The sequence below is a fragment of the Dysidea avara genome, chromosome 1 (genome assembly GCF_963678975.1).
Source record: "Dysidea avara chromosome 1, odDysAvar1.4, whole genome shotgun sequence".
Classification (NCBI taxonomy): domain Eukaryota; kingdom Metazoa; phylum Porifera; class Demospongiae; order Dictyoceratida; family Dysideidae; genus Dysidea; species Dysidea avara.
The window spans coordinates 14,125,625-14,147,098 of record NC_089272.1 but is presented as its reverse complement, the minus strand read 5'-3'; the positions used below and the strand labels follow the sequence as shown (position 1 = coordinate 14,147,098).

Genomic DNA, 21,474 nt, shown 5'->3' with positions numbered 1-21,474 from the left:
GTGAGCTATGCAGCAGAAGTGACAAATGTTGTTCCAGGAATCTTCAGTAAGAAGGTGGTCAGTAATGGACTCCACTTACCAGCTACTAACACCTTCTCACCCATCACTACCCTCACTACTACAGTACACCTTGATCAATCCTACTCGATCTTCCTCCACTATCAGTTTACGCTTTGTATAAACAATGAGAACAATGACTTCTTCTGTAAGCTGATTGTTAATGGAGTTGATGTTGGATCACTGATACACACTGGAAAACAGGAGGTAAAAAATCCCATTGGATTTTGGATGGCTAACTTGAATGCTGGACCATATACATTTGAAATACACTACAAATCTCCAGTAAGTTATTACACACAAGCTAACTGGGACTGGCAGACTGCAGTACTACAAGTGATGTGGTTTAAAGATGCTCGTGCTGTCTCTCATGGAATAAACTGTTACCCAGTCTCAACTCCAACTAATAACTACAATAATTGGGGTCCTATTACAGATCTTCAAGTTATTCTACAACTACCAAATGATAGAGCAATACTGGCAGCTTATCAACTATCCACAGAGATGTCCTCACCAAGTTATGTGGTTGCTGGTTTAAGTGTTAATGGATTTTACCAACAAACAACTCCACATATTCATGGTGACAGTTCATATCTTAGTCTACAAGGTACATGGGCAGGATACTATCATGATGGAATACATTATTTCAATGTACTTTATAGAAGTCCAACAACATTCTCCTTTACTGATTGTCAACATGACTACAGAGATAATAACAACTTGTATGCTATGATGTTACCACCATCTTGTAGAGTTACTACAATCAACCCCAGGAATACTATAACTGTACCAACTAGTGGATGCTGACCTCAAACACGCCCTGGTTCTGTCAAAATTAAGTAAGTTATTATCATGTACCAGTATACTGGAGAAGGTCAACGTGATGACTACTACTATGTTCTGAGGATCAAAATAAACTCAGCTGTTCAAAAGCACACAGTATCTCACCCTGGCTATACAAGATACTATGGTAACTTTGGATTGTGGTAGGGAGTACTACATTCAGGAAGCCACACCATTGTGATAGAGAATCGTAACAAAGGATCAACAAGAAATAATCCAGAGTATTGGAAGACTAGAGCCTTAACTATAATATACTGCTAACTGTCACCCTCACAATTTTCCCAAACTTATTGGTTTCTGTTTTTGTTGTACCACAACTGTCTGCATGCATTAAATAAACCTATATTGATGTGCACGTTTATCATAACAATATTCATACTGTAGATGTTTAGCTATACGTACTGTATCATTGAAAACATAATATACCGTAACCATAATATAACAAAATTTGGCGATAAACTAAATTTGGCAAATGCGAAATTCATCACTAAACCACCAATATAATTTGTCAATATTATTTTCATGCCTTTTGTTCAAACTTTTGATAGCAATTGACTCAAGTGTGGCTTCCAGTCATGGATACTATTTGGACACACCTTACTGGTAAATTAGCGCAGTTCCATACATGTGTAAAAATGAGTGTGGTTCACAACATAAGCTGCTGTAACTAGAATGTGGTTAGTGGGCGTGGCTCCATCGATTATCAGTGCAACACTGATAAAATTGCAGTTGGTGAAATTCTAATATGTTGAAATACTTGCACTGTAAAATGACAGTGCATAATTGCACAACGAGGTTTACGTGGTGTAAGCTGACAGAAGGACTAAAATATGCATGCATGCTGTACAATTACAATTGTTTTTGTGCTATAATATGTTTATCTTGTAGATTCAGTCACTGCATGCATCTGGCTGGATTGCTTTCGTGGTTGAAATGGGGTAGGTCATCTGGGTTTGACTTTCTTTATAGAATATCCGGGTCCTGCAGTTTTATTCGTGAGCCATGCCCACTCATCAGGATCATGTGTTTCTGTCTGTAGGCATACGTAGAGCCTCACCCATATTGTGCATGAATCCATACCTGTTGCTACTTGCAAGCTTTCAGAAAAACCATTTGTACACTGTTAAAACTGATGTGCTATGGTAGCACCTAAAAATGTTATGGTAGCACCTAAAAGTGCTACCATAGCACTTCATTTTTAACAGTGTACATCTGCTGAATTTTTGCATATCGATATCAGATCAGTACCATGATAGAAAAAAGTAGCAGTTACAGATATAATTATGTGTTATTTAAAAATACATACTTGTGTGCACCAAACTATGTATAGAGTAGCATTTTACTGCTTTGCAATGTTGTTATTACTGACTGCTTATTAAAAGTGCTGTCAGCTATTGTTGTTACACTACCACCACTACAAACAAGCTAAATTGGTCCTTTATAAACAAATTTGTGGTAAAATTCACTGAAAGATAGGCATTTAGTATTATATCAGATCAGCTAAGTTTATCGGTTTGAATCAGTTATTGGAACATCGGTAAAATTTCATAATCATTGGTGCTAACACTAAATAAATTTGTATAGGTAATCACACACATTTAAGTGCAATTTTGGCAGTTATGAGTACAATTATTCCATATTTGCACAAAAATGCGTGTGATTGCCTACTAATCACATAGTGACCACCCTTCATGGTTTGTAGTGCACATCTATCCAGTTCTATGTGGCCATTAACTTCTACCAGGTGATTGTATCATTCTTCTTGTATTACATCATTTGTTGTTGCACTTAAAAGGCTTCGCATGTCAGTAATTTTGATTGGCTATTTAAAATGTCTACATTTGTTGCACTTGAAAGGCCTCTATTGTAAGCTTATTTGATTGGTTAATCATTATATCACGTTCTTGTTGCACTTAAAAGGCTTCTGTTATTCTGCTGTTTTATTGACTACTTTACAGTGCAATTACAGAAACAAGGCCATGCGATTTGGAATTAATTGCACTCATACTATTGAGACTAATGTATGGCAAACTAAAAATCACTATGTGATCAAATAGCAAATTGCCAAATACTAGTTTCAGTAAAACCCCACCATGATTAGGATAGCATGGTTATCAACCAGAGGTCGAGGCGAAGGTGTTGATAACTAGATATCCTACGAGTGCATGTGAGGTTTAACTGGCTTCTATCCCACACTTTGAAATGGTCAAGTTCACAAAACAATGTGTCAGTAAGGTTAGATAAGCCAATAAGGCTGGACAAGCAAGACAGTTGTGTGTGGCTTCAATTTTTTGCTGATCTTGTAGTTTCACTATATAATCTAGTTTCACTATAATATAATTTATAGTCTCATCCCCAGATTCCCACACACTCAATCACTCGCTTTTTGCATGATCGAGTGCATGGTTGGATAGGAAGACTATAGTTTTACAATGTGTATGGCTTCGGATTTGCTGAGCTTGTAGTTTTATATGTGTAAAGATTCGATTTGCTTTGATTACACTTCTTTCAATTAAATGTGTACATATTATGTTGTCTTCCATGTATGCACTGGGGGTTTAACTACCCATTTTTACTTTGATGTAGGGCTTCAGTGAGATAGAATTGTTATACGGTACATACCAACAGCACTTGTGCATAAGTTCCAAAATATACTCATCTTTATATTTTGAATTTCGCATGTAGATCTTAGCTCACAACTGCCACATATGTAGGACAAGCAAGCAGATAGTGTTTGATCAGTGATGATAATACAAAGGCACATAACACCTATTGTAAAGTGGTTACTGGTTTAAGTGTTAATGGATTTTACCAACAAACAACTCCACATATTCATGGTGACAGTTCATATCTTAGTCTACAAGGTACATGGGCAGGATACTATCATGATGGAATACATTATTTCAATGTACTTTACAGAAGTCCAACAAAATTCTCCTTTACTGATTGTCAACATGACTACAGAGATAATAACAACTTTACTTGTATGCTATGATGTTACCACCATCTTGTATAGTTACCATAATCAATCCCTGGAATACCATCTAGTTCAGCCACAAAAGGACTTTAAAAATGTATCTGTTTGTACAAATGAAACCAATTTTCTTTTATTATACTAGGAGCTTATATGCGCCGAAGATAACCTCCTAATTATACACAAAGCTCCATCCAATTACTCTAATACAACATACACTTAGAATGCACATCAGTTAAACTACATATGTACATACAGTATATATGCATGATTGTATATGCATGTGTACATTAATAAGACAACAACCCTTTCATCAGTGTTCCAGTCACGCCTTGAACATGCACAAACTTTATGAATATTATCATTAGTAATAAATTATTAAATTTACAATAGCGAACACATAACAATACAGTGACTAAGGTATAAATAAGCATGACTGTGCATACACATGTATCTTGATCCATACATATAAACGTCAACATGCAGATCACAGAGCAATGACCATGACTTGGTTACTATGATCAAACAATTGCATACAATTTATTCCAATTGTTTATTCGTCATACACTGCAGTACAAGATAACCAACTTATGTCAACACATGAATAAACAATGTATGTCAGTATATTGACACACATGTTGCTATGACAACACTCCTGCATTATACCCATTTCACAACTAAACATGTTGCAGTACATACAACATCACACAACATCGTCATGCATGTGCCTCATACATTATATGCATTGTAAACAACACAATTCTACGCAACACAAATGGAAACATACTACAACACGATACACACATTACATTATAAACACACAGAAAAGCATAAACAGTTGCTCATAATGTATACATACATACACAAATACATGCATATACAAATAATATGCATGTATGTATTTGTACATACACAATACATATAACACAGATACAAAATCACATGCTGTATCTTGCAGCTACAGACTTACCTACAATAGTAGCTGTAGTACTGATAGCCCCCATATCATAGAACATGAAGTACTATGAAACAACATCAATAAAGTGATCACACATACTATAAACACTTTTAGAAAGAAAACTACATTGGACCCTTGATTATCTGAACCCTAGGCAATAGTAAAAGTATTCAGATAACTGAAGCCCATACAGTTTATATACAGAGTTACTCTAATAGAACATACACCTGTACTCAAAATACTCTAATAGAACACTCATTTCCAATTTCAGATAAACAGGAGTCAGATAACTGAGAATATACTGTAGTGCCCTGGTTATCAAGGTGCTTTCTGCTTTGGCATTTTAGTTTAGTTTATGTGAAAAGGGAAGGTGGGATTAAAAAAACAGATGACTTCAGTACCACATCAGGACACGTATTCTTACAAGTGTTTTCATCAAAAAAGTTTTATTGCATATATACGTACGTACTATAGGGACCATGGCATAACAAAATGAGACCATCTCAGCAAAAATCCGTCTAGTTGGCACAACTTCCAATTTCTTTTTATTTTCTCAGCATTATCTGCATTGTTCAAAAAGTGGTTCACCAAAATTTCAGTCGATTATGGCGAGTACTTTTGAGTTATAGCACTAGACAGTAGGAAGAGCAGAAAATCGATTTGTACAGTGACTATACTAAAAATAAAATACAGGTGCTTACATAACCTCTGTTTGGATTAGTCTATAGAGTAGGAATTTGGCTTACAGTGTTTGGCAGATTGAACAAGGTTTATTTTTTGCCCAGTAGTTACCTGCACATAGGCATACGAAGGCAGTTTTATTGAAGAGATGGCAACAATTTTGTCTACGTCTGGTGCATCGTAAACAAACACACATGACACGCAAACCATTGGGGCTACAGAAATTAAACATAGGTTTTAGAATTCCCCATGAGTAGGCAAATAAGATGGTGTATAGGTTTAATTGTTTGAATCTTCCTTCTCTAAGTAATGACTCAAAGCCAAATAATTTGGTCACAAAGGAGACTCTTGGTATTAAGATTTCACCATATTAACACATTCAGTTACTGTACATACATATATGTACAGAATTAGTAAAAACAGTACCTGAGGTGTGACATTAAACTCTTGTCTTAGGAACACTCCATAGTTCAGGACTACTGCAGTGTTGTCATTCATCAACTGATGCACTGTTAGACCCACCAGCTCAGCAGCTCTAATAAATTAGGTCACATTACATTACTGTATACATATGAACAAACTTCAGGGGATTTGTGGATCCGTGACATTATCATTCTCAAATATTTGCACACACTGTATACGGTACATACCTGTACAGAAGGTATGCCAGTTTCCTAAAACAAGTGTGTGTGTGTGTGTGTGTGTGTGTGTGTGTGTGTGTGTGCGTGTGTGTGTGTGTGTGTGTGTGTGTGTGTGTGTGTATCTGTCTGTCTGTCCATCTGTAGTATGCATATGTATGTAGTGTGCGTATGTGTGTGTGCTTGTGTGTGTGTGCTTGTGCATGTGTATCATGTACACATCTGTGTAACCTGTACACACATATATAGGGCCTTTTATTGAGATACATACTAGCTTGTCACTATATAGTGTGGGATAATTACTAGAAGTCTACTTTCACCCTCCTATGCTGTCAAGTGAGCAGTCATTCACAATACATGTCTAGCAGTATGACAAAAACTACATGCAATAAGCAATAAACACTGTAGAGTGCATGTTGTGCTATCAGCACCAATGTTGGCAGTTATCAGATGCGTTCGCTCGCTCGCTCACTCTCTCCCTCAACTCACTCACTCACTCACTCACTCACTCACTCACTCACTCACTCACTCACTCACTCACTCACTCACTCACTCACTCACACACACACACACACACACACACACACACACACACACACACACACACACACACACACACACACACACATGTGTGTAGGTAAAAACAGTGGACCCAGGACCAGGGAATCTGGGGACCCACGGGAATCCAACTCTTCTTGGAATTTTATACACTTCACAATTTTCTATACTTGTACTAGGTACCTCTGCAAGTAGTCTTGCATGGCCAATTCACTTTTAATCCACTTTTCTTCCATCACAGTGCCTCGCACGATGTTTACACCAATTAGAAATTATAAGCATCTCAGAAAAATCTGAAGCTGACTGTATTAATAGACCACTGCCTGCTGCACAATAAGCATACTAATCTATTATGCCACCTAGCTACTAGAGTAGTTTAGGAACATTGTGTAAATGCACCATGTCATATGAAGAGCTGCTATAGCTCAGCTTAGCTAGTCATTGCTCGCCTGCTGCACTAGCCTGCACAGTGAGTATACTAGTCTATTATGTTACCTAGCTACTAAAGTTTAGAAACATTGTGCAAACAAATATTCTGGGGAAATAGCGAGTGACCTATAATTAATTCAATCAGCTTCAGAAACTTTTCATAAGTACTTATAATTTCTAATTGGTGTAAACATCGTGTGAGACGCCGCGACAGAGAAAAGGTGGATTGGCCATGCAGAGGTACCTAGTACAAGTATAGAATAATGTGAAGTGAATAAAATTCTAAGAGGAGTTGGATTTCTATGGCTCCTTTGGTCCCGGGTCCCTGGGTCAAATGTTTTACCAACCCCCCCCCCACACACACACACACACACTACACAATCTTTCACAAGAGGATGGCTTTACATTGTGTCATGGTGAAGAACGGTGGAACAGTTATCACCACATCTTTGATCAACTGCTCTGAAATAACACATGTGTACACATTACAACATGCTCAAAACTACACATACCTTTGTAGTATAGTGTGAAATGGTTAGGGTGATGTAACATTTGAGAAAATTACACAGGTATTTAACAAAGGAAGCTTTTAACATGGCCTTTGTGTAGTGAAATATGCTACTATGACAGCAGGCATTAATGTAAATAATCATCCTTCACAGGTGCTGTAGCAAAACATGCAATTAACCCGAAGTATTGACAAACTAGAATCAGACATCTCTGAGTGGATAACTCTGCAGAGTTGCCTAAAAATCTTTAGTATATACACAATTCCTCTCATTTGTAGTCGTACAATACTACGAACATCAAAACTAAGACAGTATCGATACTATCGACAAAAAATTGATGCTATCAAATACTGTAATAGAAAAGCCAACTCTATAATAAAGCAGTCAAACACTCTAATAGAACAGTCGTCACATACAACACGTGAAGGGTCACAGTCACTCAGTACAGTCAAGTGTGTTATATTACCAGCATAGTCTTCAGAATTTGCCTAGAGGAGTTGAATATCATCCCTAGTAGCTCCTCTGGTGAGTACACCTCTTCACTGTGTGACATGAACAAAACATGCATAACCTCAATCATGAGTACAATACTACACAGATGAACAATTACTGTAGTGACAAATTACTATTATCAAGACACATGATAGTGCGTCGTGCGGTCCAAGAAGCCGGCGCACCACACCTTAGGTATATTGACAGGAAGAATGAAAATGACGTATTCACACTTTTGTATCTCGGTGATCCCTTATCCAATTGGAACCAAATTTGCTACAGAGTTGCCCGCCAGCCAGGGGAGTCTACATACCAAACGTGACGGAAATCGCTCTAGTCATTTCCAAGATACCAGCTGCCAAATGTTCGATTTTTTTTCTGTTTTTTTTTTTTTCTTTCTTCGTGTTTTCGCACGGTTACAAAAATTGCTATAAAACGCAAACCCGTGCTCCGATCACCTTGAAATTTGGCACACAGAACGGGAGTCAAAAGGCGAATCCTAGTATCAAATTTGGTGCAGATCCGATGAATGGTTCGGGCGTTATGACCAATTATTCGCGTAAAACAAGATCGATTTGTTGTCATGCCTACAGGGTAAACCGCTTCATGGTATGAGTTGAAAAATTGCTATGTAGATGGAGTAACCATCGTAGGAGTGCCTTTTGGTGGTTTGAAAGGAATCGAGATAAAGACCATGGAGATATGACACAAAACCCAACCTGTGTCACAATTACACAATCAATTTTTATGAATTAAAAAAGTATTAGTTTTTACGCCTACTATAGGCAAACCGCTTAGAGCAATGAGCTGAAAATTGGTGTATAGCTGGAAAAATCTTCATAGAAAGTCCTTGCTGTAGTACAGAAGAATCAGATTACAAACCACTGAGTTATGATTTGAAAGCCAACTCAGAGTTCAAGATACTCTAATAGAACAGTCACCCTAATAGAGCATTCAGCTAATTTGTTTACTCCATTCTAGAATTATATTACTTTACGAGTTATTCTGTAGTGAGTTCAGCTGCAAACAGTTAATCTTATAGACAGTTCAACAAGAAGCAAGTCACCCTATAGAGAGTTCAGCTACAAATATATTGCTGTAGTGATTCAGAACATTACAAGTCACACTGAAGAGAGTTCAGCTATAAACAAGTCATGCACCCTGTAGAGAGTTCAGCTACAAACAATTCACTCTGTAGAAGTTCTGCTACAAACAAGTCTTCATTCAGAGAGTTTAAGAACCAAAATCCACCATGTAAAGGCTTCAGCTAGACTAACAAGTTATTCTGTAGAGAGATCAGCTAGAAACAAGAGAGAGCTCAGCTAGAAAACGTCACCTTGTAGAGAAATCACCCTGTAGAGAGTTCAGCTACAACTTCATCACCCTGCATAGAGTTTGGCTACAAAGAAACCAAATTGCCCTGTAGAGAGATCAGCTAGAAGAAGTCACCTTGTAGAGAGCAGGGGCGGATCTAGGATTTCAGAAGGGGGGGTGCTAACAATGGTTGGTTGGCTAAGAAAAGTAACAGCTGGTTAATACAACTAGCTCAGCATGCGGAGTATGCTCTATCTAGGGGAGTCTGGGGGGCATGCCCCTACAGAAAATCTTTGCAAATTTAGCCTATTCAGTATTAAAATTTGGCAATATTTTTGACTGAAAATGATGCCACTTTGTTTAAGTGATTCACAACGCTTGTAATACATTGTGAGTCACCTAAGTGTAATAATAATGAAATGACACCATTATTCCAGAACAGTTGTAATACTAGCTGTCATATAAGGGCACAGCCAATAACTAAAAATATAATCTTTACATAAAGAACAGGAAGGAGAAGGATGCAGCTATACATGATCAATACTTGCCATTAATTTTGTGTTTGAAATACCTTAATTTAGCAGTACATTAAATTTAGCAATTTTAGAGTTTGATTTTTGCAAATTGATTTACATTAATTCATGAATTAATAAAATATGGTAAATTCATCAATATACAAGATTGCTAAATTTAGTGTATTGCTTGGATTAAGATATAGCTAGTGTGCTTTACAGTCTCATGACTCAAACTATATACAACGTCCAAACAGTAACAATGAAGAGAGGGCTTGAGAGGGCAAGTGTACACTCACCAACAGTGTGTAGGGTACGCATACATAGAATATTCCAGCTAGGGGGTCTGGGGTGATGCTTCCTCTGGAAATTTTTGGAATATTATGGGGTGCCGTTTGTACCAAAATTGTACAAAAATGCCTTATTTATAAACTATAACCATACTTTATAAATCAATGCACTACTTTATATATCATGAACATATACTTTATAAATCATATGCATGATTTATAAACCATATACCTGATTTATAAACCATATACCTGATTTATAAATCATTGACATACTTTATAAACTATAACATTGATTTATATAAATTATACATGTGATTTGTAAACTATAATACTTATTTGTAAAGTATAAACACTGATTTATAAATTATAATATTAATTTATATATCTATAAATCATGTGTATAGTTTATAAATCATACACATGATTTATAAATCAATAACATACTTTATGAACCATACATGCATAATTTACAAATCATCATTATGATTTATAAATTGCACATGTCAGATTAATAAATCATAAGTATATTATACAAAACATCATCACGAGTGACTTAGTTTGGTTATTATTGTATTTTATAAATCATTGTCGTACTTTATAAATTTAACGTATACTTTACAAGTCACATGTACAATTTACTTTTATAACTAATACTATGATATATAAATCAATAGCGTAATTTAGTAGCCATATGTTGTTGTTTAGTATCGATAGTTAGAATTCATATCAATATTGCTTAGATGTGCATCAAATGGAAAGCATTTGTGGCATGTGATCCAGCACAGGATTCAGCAAATTTAGTACAAGCTTTGGCAGCTGTTGTGAGTGCTTGCACTAATGAGAGCAACCCGGCAAAGTGGAGTATCACCATTACCAATGCCCCTGTCATTGTCGTGGGTAACTCCCCTGCCAGTAATTCCACTAATTATGCCACTCTTGCTGGCTACTCTTACACGGTGTAGGATTTGGGCTCAAGCCAGCCAGTGACAACAGTACCATAATTGGTGACAACAGTGGCATAGTTGGTGGAACCACTGGCAGGGGCATTGGCAATGGTGACATACTCCACTTTGCTGGGTTGCTCTCGTTAGTGCAAGTGCTCACAACAGCTGCCAAAGAATGTACTAAATGTGCGGTAGCTGAATCTGTGCTGGATCATATACCACAAATGCTTTACATTTGATACACATATAAGTAACTATCGATACTAAACAACAACATATGGCTACTAAATTACACTATTGATTTATATATCATAGTATTAGTTTACAAAAGTAAATTGTACATGTGATTTGTAAAGTATGTGTTAAATTTATAAAGTACGACAATGATTTATAAAATACAACAATAACCAAACTAAGTCACTCGTGATGATGATTTGTAAAATATACTTATGATTTATTAATCTGACATGTGCAATTTATAAATCATAATGATGATTTATAAATTATGCATGCATGGTTCATAAAGTATGTTAATAATTTATAAATCATGTGTATGATTTATAAACTATACACATGATTTATAAACTATACACATGAATTATAAAGTAGTACATTGATATATAAATTAATATTATAATTTATAAATCAGTGCTTATACTTTACAAATAAGTGTTATAGTTTACAAATCACTTGTATAATTTATATAAATCAATGTTATAGTTTATAAAGTATGTCAATGATTTATAAATCAGGTATATGGTTTATAAATCATGCATATGATTTATAAAGTATATGTTCATGATTTATAAAGTAGTGCATTGATTTATAAAGTATGGTTATAAGGCATTTTTGGGCAATTTTGGTACAAACGGCACCCCATACAATATAGCTATCACAAGATTGAATCTGGAAGCTATTTTTAACCAAATACTCTATTGTACTGAAAGATTGTGGGGGTACAAGATGGATGAGTTCAGTTGTATACACTTTTAGAAAAATAGAACTACACCTTTAAATGCTATTGGATTATAAGGCAATACATAATAGTGTGGATTGTCAAGGACATACACAGGATTGGATCTTAAGGTCAGTGTAGAGATTTAAAATGCACACAAAATTAACTTCAACTTTTTAGTATATATAGCCACAGACTGTTCTCTTACTATTTCAATCTGACTTTTTCAGCTATATATGACCCCATCACCATATTAATTTTTTACAACCAGAGTCGAAAGTCACTTACATATACTGTACGGCTAGTTTTCGGCCACAACTAACCTCTTATAATGTGACAACGTAAATGCTGTGGTATCATTTGAGATTATAAAGTTGAGCTTCAAGGGGTTTGGGAGTGCAAACCCTTAAATTATATTAGCTTCAATTGATGCTAAATTCAGATAAATGCAGCATGGAACTTTGGTAGTGATAAAGCAAAAACAAACAGTTCTCAGATACCACAGCTAGAAACAAGTCACTCTGAAAAGAGTTCAGCTACAAACAATGGGAGTTTCAGCTGCAGTTCGGTTATGTATAAGAAGTCACCTTATTACCTACAGTATGATTATCTTTCATTGTTAAATATACAAATATTTTTAATCAGGTAAAAAAACTGTACACAACATTTCTTCCTTTGTTCTACAATTCCTTCAGAAAAGAAAAAAAAAACAAGCTAGAAGGAGGCCCTAAAGCCGGCCATAGGCTGGTTTTGGGGTATACAAATACAAAAAAGAAGTGAAATCTAATCCAAAACAGCCAAGCTATAAAAAAAGAGTGTGGCCCCCAAAAAGGCTATAGTGAAAAAAGATGTGAAATCCAAGGTGGCGGCCAAGAAATGGCTGTGATGGTAGGTTAATGGCAAAATTTTAATTACGACAATTCAGGTGAATTTGGTGCCGAATCCTAGTGGAGGAGGCAATGCATATTCACCTGAATTGTCGTAATTAAAATTCTTGCCATTAACCTACCATCACAGTCATTTCTTGGCCGCCACCTTGGATTTCACATCTTTTTTTACTACAGCCTTTTCGGGGGCCGCACTCTTTTTTTACAGCTTGGCTGTTTTGGATTAGCTATTCATAACACACACACGGTATGTTTCATATTATAAGTTATCACATACAGTACTACAGTGTACAGGCCTCAAAATATAATTTGTAAAGAAGGTGCACATGGTCTTGAAAGCAAGCATTTGTGTAAAGCTCAAAAACTTATTATATCCACAGTGCCCATGCATGCACGTATATGTAAATACACGTAGTTATATGAAAAATCAGTTCACAGATGGTCACCATGCAAAAATTAAAGGGAATTTTTTGCTTCTGTAGGATTTTTATTAAATGTTCAACTGCAGGTGTACATGTAGATGACCTCTCTTGTTTCCTTGCTTTTTATTGGTTCCTACTCAAATATAAATTTCAATTCTTAATATTCCTTATGTTTACTTTTTTGTAACAATCACAGCTGAACCACACATACCACATCAAAGAAAAGAATGGAATAGCGTGCGCCCCAAGTATCAATTACTGGTAAGTGCTGTTGCCATTTCGTTTAATTTTCAGCTTTGCTCCACCCATTAAACAGCATTACAAACATAGAACAGTGTAAAAAGAACTTCTGCAGTCACCAAGGAATTTGTAATTAAATGCATGCCCCAACTATCAATTACCAGAAAGGAAATGGCTATTTCAGTTCATTTTCTGGTCTATGCATTACAAACAAAGGACAGTACAAGAAGAGTCTCCGCAATCAATATGCTCACTACGGAAATTAGGATGATTTTCATAACAGTCAGCCTGCACTGAAGCCACCACGTGTTATCGTAAATCAACACCCTCAAGGCAGTGGAGAAAGATATAGGACACAAAGGAGGACAAAGATAAGTCCATGATGTATGCACTGTAGTTGCTGCAGTTGATGAAGAGGTATGTCTCATGCCAAAATGATGCTGAACAGTGAAGAAGTTAAGCCTGTAGATACCTCCCTGTGTAACTTGTGGTTTAAAGTGGTTTGCTCAAGATACACTTCCTTAGCAATGCATAGCGACATAATTGATTAATTACAAAATAATCAGAACTACGTTTAATTTGTATGTATTGCTATAAAACAAGGTGAGAAATAGCTTAATTTATAGAGTTAGTATCTAAATTCAAGTGATAGTATTTATGGGAGCCTAGTTTTTAGAAGAATCAACTTGTTTTTGTAGCACACACTTCTATCCATTGTGCTTTAATGCAATTTCAAAATGAAAGCAAGAAGCACGGTAATGAACATGAATATATAATTGACAACAAAACAGAGTACAGTGAATTATTAAAAATTCCCAGAGTAGGCCAGATCGGTAGCTTACTGGTAATAGGAGGATGGTAGGTTGAATGTGATCCACGAAAACACATTATGGCTGGTCTGAGCATAACTGGAATTGATCAACCAACAGAACACCCAAATATAGTCACTTCTCTTTTCAGCAATCACAATTGCATAGACAATAGTAGCAGTAGGACCCTTTTCTCAAGTGATACACAAAAAAATCTGCAACATGATAAAATATGGAAAGCTACACACTAGTGACTTGCCTATCTAACTTTTGTGTCAATGACCGTGAGTAAACTCATTATGGACAATTACACAGAAACCAAGTTGATGCTGTGCTACTTCTAAAAACCAGGCACCATGCAGCTAGCTAACTCATCTGGAATTAAACTATTGCATTATTTTATTATGTTGTGTAATAATGCATAATTAATTTTATTGTAATTCTTGGATTTCATAATTCATGAAATTTTCATAATTCTTCGATTACATTGTTATGCACTGCTAAGGAAGCACTTGTCAAACAAACTACTTTTAACAGCATATTACACAGAGAAGTATCTTCTAAACTGTTTATAGTTTGACTATAGTGTTTTTTCCCACAAATTCTCTCAATAAAGTCTCAAAGCTGATCTTCATTTTTTTCGCGTACATCAGAGATTTGCCCCCTTTCCAACTCAAAGGGATAGGCTATTCCTGGCAGTCTATGATGCCTGCATTGTTGTTTCTCAGTTGTTAAATGTCTGTAAAATCCAAAAGGAAGGTAGTTCACAAAGTGTGAGGAGAGTTGCCACACCCGTATTTCAGACCACCAAAAAGAAGCCACCTCAGAGCAAAGTTTACCTGTGTGTAAGTTAATACAGACTTTATTTCACCTTACTTCTTACGTAAAAGCTGCTTTTACTATTTAACGATTTTGGTCACGTGGGTGCGTATAGACAAACATAGATAGGTAGGTAGATAGATAGGTAGATAGATAGATAGATTGGTACACACACACACTTTTACGAAAACAATTTCAGTAAACCAGGAGCGCACCAACAGCCTGTCTTCGGCTGGCTGTGGGCGCGTGCCTGGTTTAATGAAATAGAAATACAATATGGAAATCCTTACACTAGCATATCAGCAGAGAAGCAGACACAGGCACATACTAATGCTCCCCAGAATGAACAGTGAACCAAGAAAGCTAAGAAGTTGAAGAGATCTGGAGTTTTATAGAATAAGGAGAGTCAATGAGTTCCCCAACAAACCTAAGATAGAACTGAGCAGAACACAAAGGGAAAATGCCAGAGAAAGACATGCAAAGGTATCACAACACTAAAAGCCATACAGTTATCTTCATAAAACATGTTTAGTCTGCCACACAATAACAACTTGGTTGTACAAAAAGAGCTTTTCACTGAAAGCTAGCAGCAAAAGGAGCTGATATTTGGTATGGCCAATAAATGAATTATAGCTATAGTCTTAACAAATGGTGTTTACAGAAACTGTACATAGTACAGAAACTGTACATAGCAACCAAGTAACTTGGTGGTACTTAATGTGGAGCAGTCTCACACAATACAACTAAATTAAGTTTGTTAATGATCAATAGATAACTTACAATAAATTTGATTACACCTAAACATAACCTCAGCACTCTAATTATCACCACAATTACCATCCCAACTACCAACTACTAACAATACCAAATATGGTAAAACTATACAGTAATAAACATCACAACACTTACAATGGTACAGTAATGGTAAAATACGATAAGTAAATGTAAAGCCATTCACCTGAATTGTACTGACATCACCATTCATAACATCATTATTTAAAATTGCAAAAACACTTTATTAATACTGTATAGCAAATAACATTTATGAGCTCTTGATTGTAACAAACTTTAAAGTTACTATATGCATGTACGTAGTAGACAAACTTTCTATTCTGTATACCAAATTTTCTATTCTGTATAACAAACTTTATTAACAACATTTCAGGGAAAAAAACACTCAAGTTATACAATTTGGCCTACCTGTAACTCGCTCGTCATATACACTATCCCTCTAAATCTCTAGACTCAAACTCATCATGTCACTAGTAACTACCACACAAACAGTAAAGCAAATCCATGTCGACTGTTTGGAGATTGAGGAGGGAGAGGTTTCATCTTTTGCAGTTAGACACAACCACAGGTGTATGCCTCGCGCTCCTTTGTACATTCCAAACATTCATTGTCCTGCCATCAAAACAATATTTTCTCAATTGCCTCAACATTCACATCATTGATTTCACCATATGTACATCATTATCCTACAGCCTTAATTGACACTTTTTTCTTCAATGTAGCTATTATACTCTCACATTTAAATTGTAACTTTTAACATTCCACTAAACGAAGCCAAGTTGTAGATGGAGATTATGCCTTATAAGTATGTAGCAACACAGAATGAATTTAACTAACTACAGACTAAGTATAGTAGTGGTTAACAGAAGATGTAATTTTTACACCACATACATCATTCACCACACAATGAGATAGAAGGGGGCACTTATAAAATCAAGCAATAGTGGAGTAATGCACATTTCAAGACAGAGCTCTACAAGATGAAGGTGTTGATTGTTCTGATCATCTTGTTCATCACAGTGAGCTATGCAGCAGAAGTCACAAATGTTGTTCCAGGAATCTTCAGTAAGAAAGTGGTCAGTAATGGACTCCACTTACCAGCTACTAACACTTTCTCACCCATCACTACCCTCACTACTACAGTACACATTGATCAATCCTACTCCATCTTCCTCCATTATCAGTTTACATTTCATATTGGAAATAAGAACAATGACTTCTTCTGTAAGCTGGTTGTTAATGGAGCTGATGTTGGATCACTGATACACACTGGCAAACAGGAACATAAAAACCCAACTGGATTTTGGATGGCTAACTTAAATGCTGGACTATATACATTTGAAATACACTACAAATCTCCAGTTAATATCACAGTTGGGGCTACTTGGGACTGGCAAGGTGCAGTACTACAAGTGATGTGGTTTAAAGATGCTCGTGCTGTCTCTCATGGAATACACTGTTACCCAGTCTCAACTCCAACTAATAACTACAATAATTGGGGTCCTATTACAGATCTTCAAGTTATTCTACAACTACCAAATGATAGAGCAATACTGGCAGCTTATCAACTATCCACAGAGATGTCCTCACCAAGCCATGTGGTTACTGGTTTAAGTGTTAATGGATTTTACCAACAAACAACTCCACATATCCATGGTGACAGTTCATATCTTAGTCTACAAGGTACATGGGCAGGATACTATCATGATGGAATACATTATTTTAATGTACTTTACAAAAGTCCAACAACATTCTCCTTTACTGATTGTCAACATGACTACAGAGATAATAAGAACTTGTATGCTATGATGTTACCACCATCTTGTAGAGTTACTACAATCAACCCCAGGAATACTATAACTGTACCCTATACTGCATGGCCTGCATGGCGTGATACTGACCTCAAACACACCCTGGTTCTGTCTAAATTAAGTCATGTCATTATCATGTACCAGTATACTGGACATGGTCCAAACAGCATTCATTACATGGTACTACGGATCAAAATAAACTCAGTTGTTCAAAAGCACACTGTATCTGTTCCTGCTTACACCTACTACTATGGTAACTTTGGATTATGGCAGGGACCACTAGACAGTGGCAATCACAACATAGTTGTGGAATATCGTAACAGAGGTGCCACCACAAGTACACCAAATAATTGGGAAACAAGAGCCTTAACCATCATGTACTGTTGAACACTGAACATTAACACACACACACACACACACACACACACACACACACACACACACACACACACACACACACACACACACACACACACACACACACACACATTATTGCACAATAAATTTTGCTTTATTTTGCACAATATATGAATTCATAATTTGTCTTCAGGGATCACATTCACGCAGTGTTAAAAAGAGTTTAGGAGAGAGTACAGTTAATTTTACAACATGTCATTCTAAAGGTAACCATTAGAATGATAATACTTAAGATGGCAGTCACTGTATAGTCCACCTTAATAATAAGTAACCACAAATGTAGTGCTGCCACAATATTATATCAATAGTATCACCATACATATGTAACAAGGTGGTGATATGATTGCCAATCAGTTACATCAATGGTTTTGTGATAGTAGCACTGTAAATGTTATAGTCATAGAAAAAATTTCTCGTATGCATAAGAAACTTTTACTAGCATAGTGTATCCATAATGTATTTCAGTTACGTACATTAGTGGGCCACATGATACAAAACTATGCATTGATCCTTCATATCACTGTGATGGTGAAGTGGTTACTGGAACATTTCTTTCCATGTTTGTGGGATTACAAAGAAGTCCAGCATTTTACCTAGCTTAGTACCATGGTATGACTTTGTTGGTTTAGTACAGTACTGTTCAGATCAAGTAACTACAGTGTCACACAAGCCTGTAGCACTATTTTGTAAACTGGTATTGGTAACAGTAATGGTACTAGGAAAGGAAAACATTTCCTGAGGCAGCTGTGGGAACTGTTAACCTGAGAGAGAAACAATGAGTTATGGATGTTCAGAACACAACCTTTCATCAAATGCTACTGGCCAGTGGCAATAATCTTGAAGCTTGTTGAACACTATTTAAACAGAAGCAAATTTAAGTATATTTGTAGCAATTTAGGTGTTGGCATTTTGCTTCACTTGCAATTGGTAGTACATATCTAGCTGCATTAGCTATCATAGTCTATGGATATATCCATAGACTATGATACAAGCTGTTATGCTGTTTACTATATACGCTGTTTACTATATATAGTAAACAGTGTAAACAGTGTTATAACAGCATAACAGCTTGTATCACTATGGTAATACATCAACACGATGTTCTATATCTCTATGTAGTATTTTACTCTAACAAAGTAACAGCCTATAAGTCTTTATGTCAGTTTTGACTGCTCTACAGGTATATGCATGTCTACACCATGTCAAATCATTACATATAAAATAAAATGTTAGCCCAGCTTCTCCAAATATCTTCAAATTTGGTACAGAGATGAGAAATTAGCCCATGTCAAGTTTTATTTGACTCCTCCCATCACAGTCAACTTTATGGAATTTTGAAAAAAGTAGAGCTGTGTGATAAAATATCTGGTATCTTGATAATACTACAGTAACTCATTATCTCAGTTATCATGATGCTTGCATAAACCCCAAATACCAATATAAAGTACTTACTCAAGTCAGCACTAGTCATAATGGAAAACCTCCATCAAAAACGCTACCTGCAAACTGTCACAATTAAGAAAATGGTGATACATGACTATTATTCATGTATTGTAGATAGCATGAATAAATTTACTATTATCACGATATTAAACCTGCCACAATAACGATACCTACATTGATACCTGTCTCGATAATTTTATTACCGTAGATTCTCTAAAAATTCAGCTTATTTTTAAATCAATAATTTTCGTCTCGCCGAATTTCGGCCTATAATTAGATGGCAATCACCACTAATTTTAGTTGATCGACCACTCATCACAGTATAATTTGTATCATCGATATTAAGGCTAGACAACTCTGACGTTCTCGTCACTATCAGCATCCATCGCAAAAATAGGAAACGTGCCAAATTTTTTATTAGAGGAAATTATTTCACTGTTAGAATACGGCTGCCGAATAAATAGAGGGGCGGAATTTTTAGAGAATTTACGGTAACTCAATTATTGTTCAGCACTAGAAAAAAGTAGTTAATAAATAATATTTACAATTGCACAATACTTAGACTAGCTGACTTAATAGGTAATAAATCAATTCTGTAATAATCATTTCCCATAAAATTTGTATTGTAGGTATTATAACTCATAATTATTTAACCAGTTCACTAAAAGTCGTTAAACATTATTTCAATTAATTAAAAAGGCAATAAAACATAAGTTTCATGTTTCTGCTTGTTTGTGGTCATGTATCGCAAAGGGCATACTACTAACTGATGAAAAATGCATTGGCAAGAACAAACTAAACATGCTGATCTAAGGTAAGTGCATGTGTCAGCTAATTTACAAGATTCGTTACAATTAAATTATAAGCTAGAATATTCCTAAACAATAATCTGACATCAAGTGTCTATCTTCTACACTATCATAACAAGTACACAGAAAAATTTGGAATTTTCAACTAGAGTAGGAGCCAAATTTTCAACTAGAGTAGGAGCCTAGCACATTGATAAAAAATACTGAAACTAGCTGGTGTAATGCACAATATTAAATCACAGTAAAACAATAATAAGTGCTATATCCCTACTGTGCATTCTTATTAAGGTAACTTGAGTACAGTAGGGATATAACACACTTCTTATTGTTTTACTGTGATTAATATTGTGCACTATTCCAGCTTGCTTTGGTACTTTTTATCGATGTGTTATGGTCCCCACTCTAGATGAAAATTCCAAATATTTCTGTGCACTTGTTTTTTTAAACTTTTTTTTGCAAATATTATTACTATTACTGGTGAACCCACGCATAACACATCTGAAATAGTGCCGTGCACCCCAGTTATATCAATTATTGTCTGAAAAGTTAGGTATCCATTACACTTCATTGATAGCTATGTTTGACCTGTTACATGGCATTTCAGATCTAGAACTGTTTGAAAAGCACCTCTACAATCCATGCATACCGAAAGAAATGGTGTCGCATACTCCAGTTATATCAATTATCATCTGAAAAGTAAAGTATCCATTATGCTTTGTTGTCAGCAGTGTTCATTCAACCCATTACACAGCAATGCGAATCAAAAACTGTTCAAAAAGCACCTCTGCAATCAAAACAGCCACTATGAAAAATATGGACAATTTTCACTACAAAGGGAAGCCATCATGTGATATCGCCAAATTGACAC

The 21,474-nt window shown here is 35.8% G+C and overlaps 1 protein-coding gene across 1 annotated transcript in view; it reads right to left on the bottom strand.

Moving 5' to 3' along the window:
* Positions 1 to 4,279: 4,279 nt before the first annotated feature.
* Positions 4,280 to 21,474, bottom strand: part of LOC136259442 (hypoxia up-regulated protein 1-like) — a 67,906-nt gene continuing 50,711 nt past the window's right edge. The window contains exons 6-10 of the mRNA XM_066052959.1: positions 8,114 to 8,189; positions 7,544 to 7,595; positions 5,940 to 6,048; positions 4,845 to 4,896; positions 4,280 to 4,441 (exon numbers count right to left, since the gene is read on the bottom strand). Of these exons, the coding sequence (XP_065909031.1) occupies positions 6,047 to 6,048; positions 7,544 to 7,595; positions 8,114 to 8,189 (130 nt within the window). The 3' untranslated portion in view covers positions 4,280 to 4,441; positions 4,845 to 4,896; positions 5,940 to 6,046. The remainder of the gene's footprint in view (positions 4,442 to 4,844; positions 4,897 to 5,939; positions 6,049 to 7,543; positions 7,596 to 8,113; positions 8,190 to 21,474) is intronic.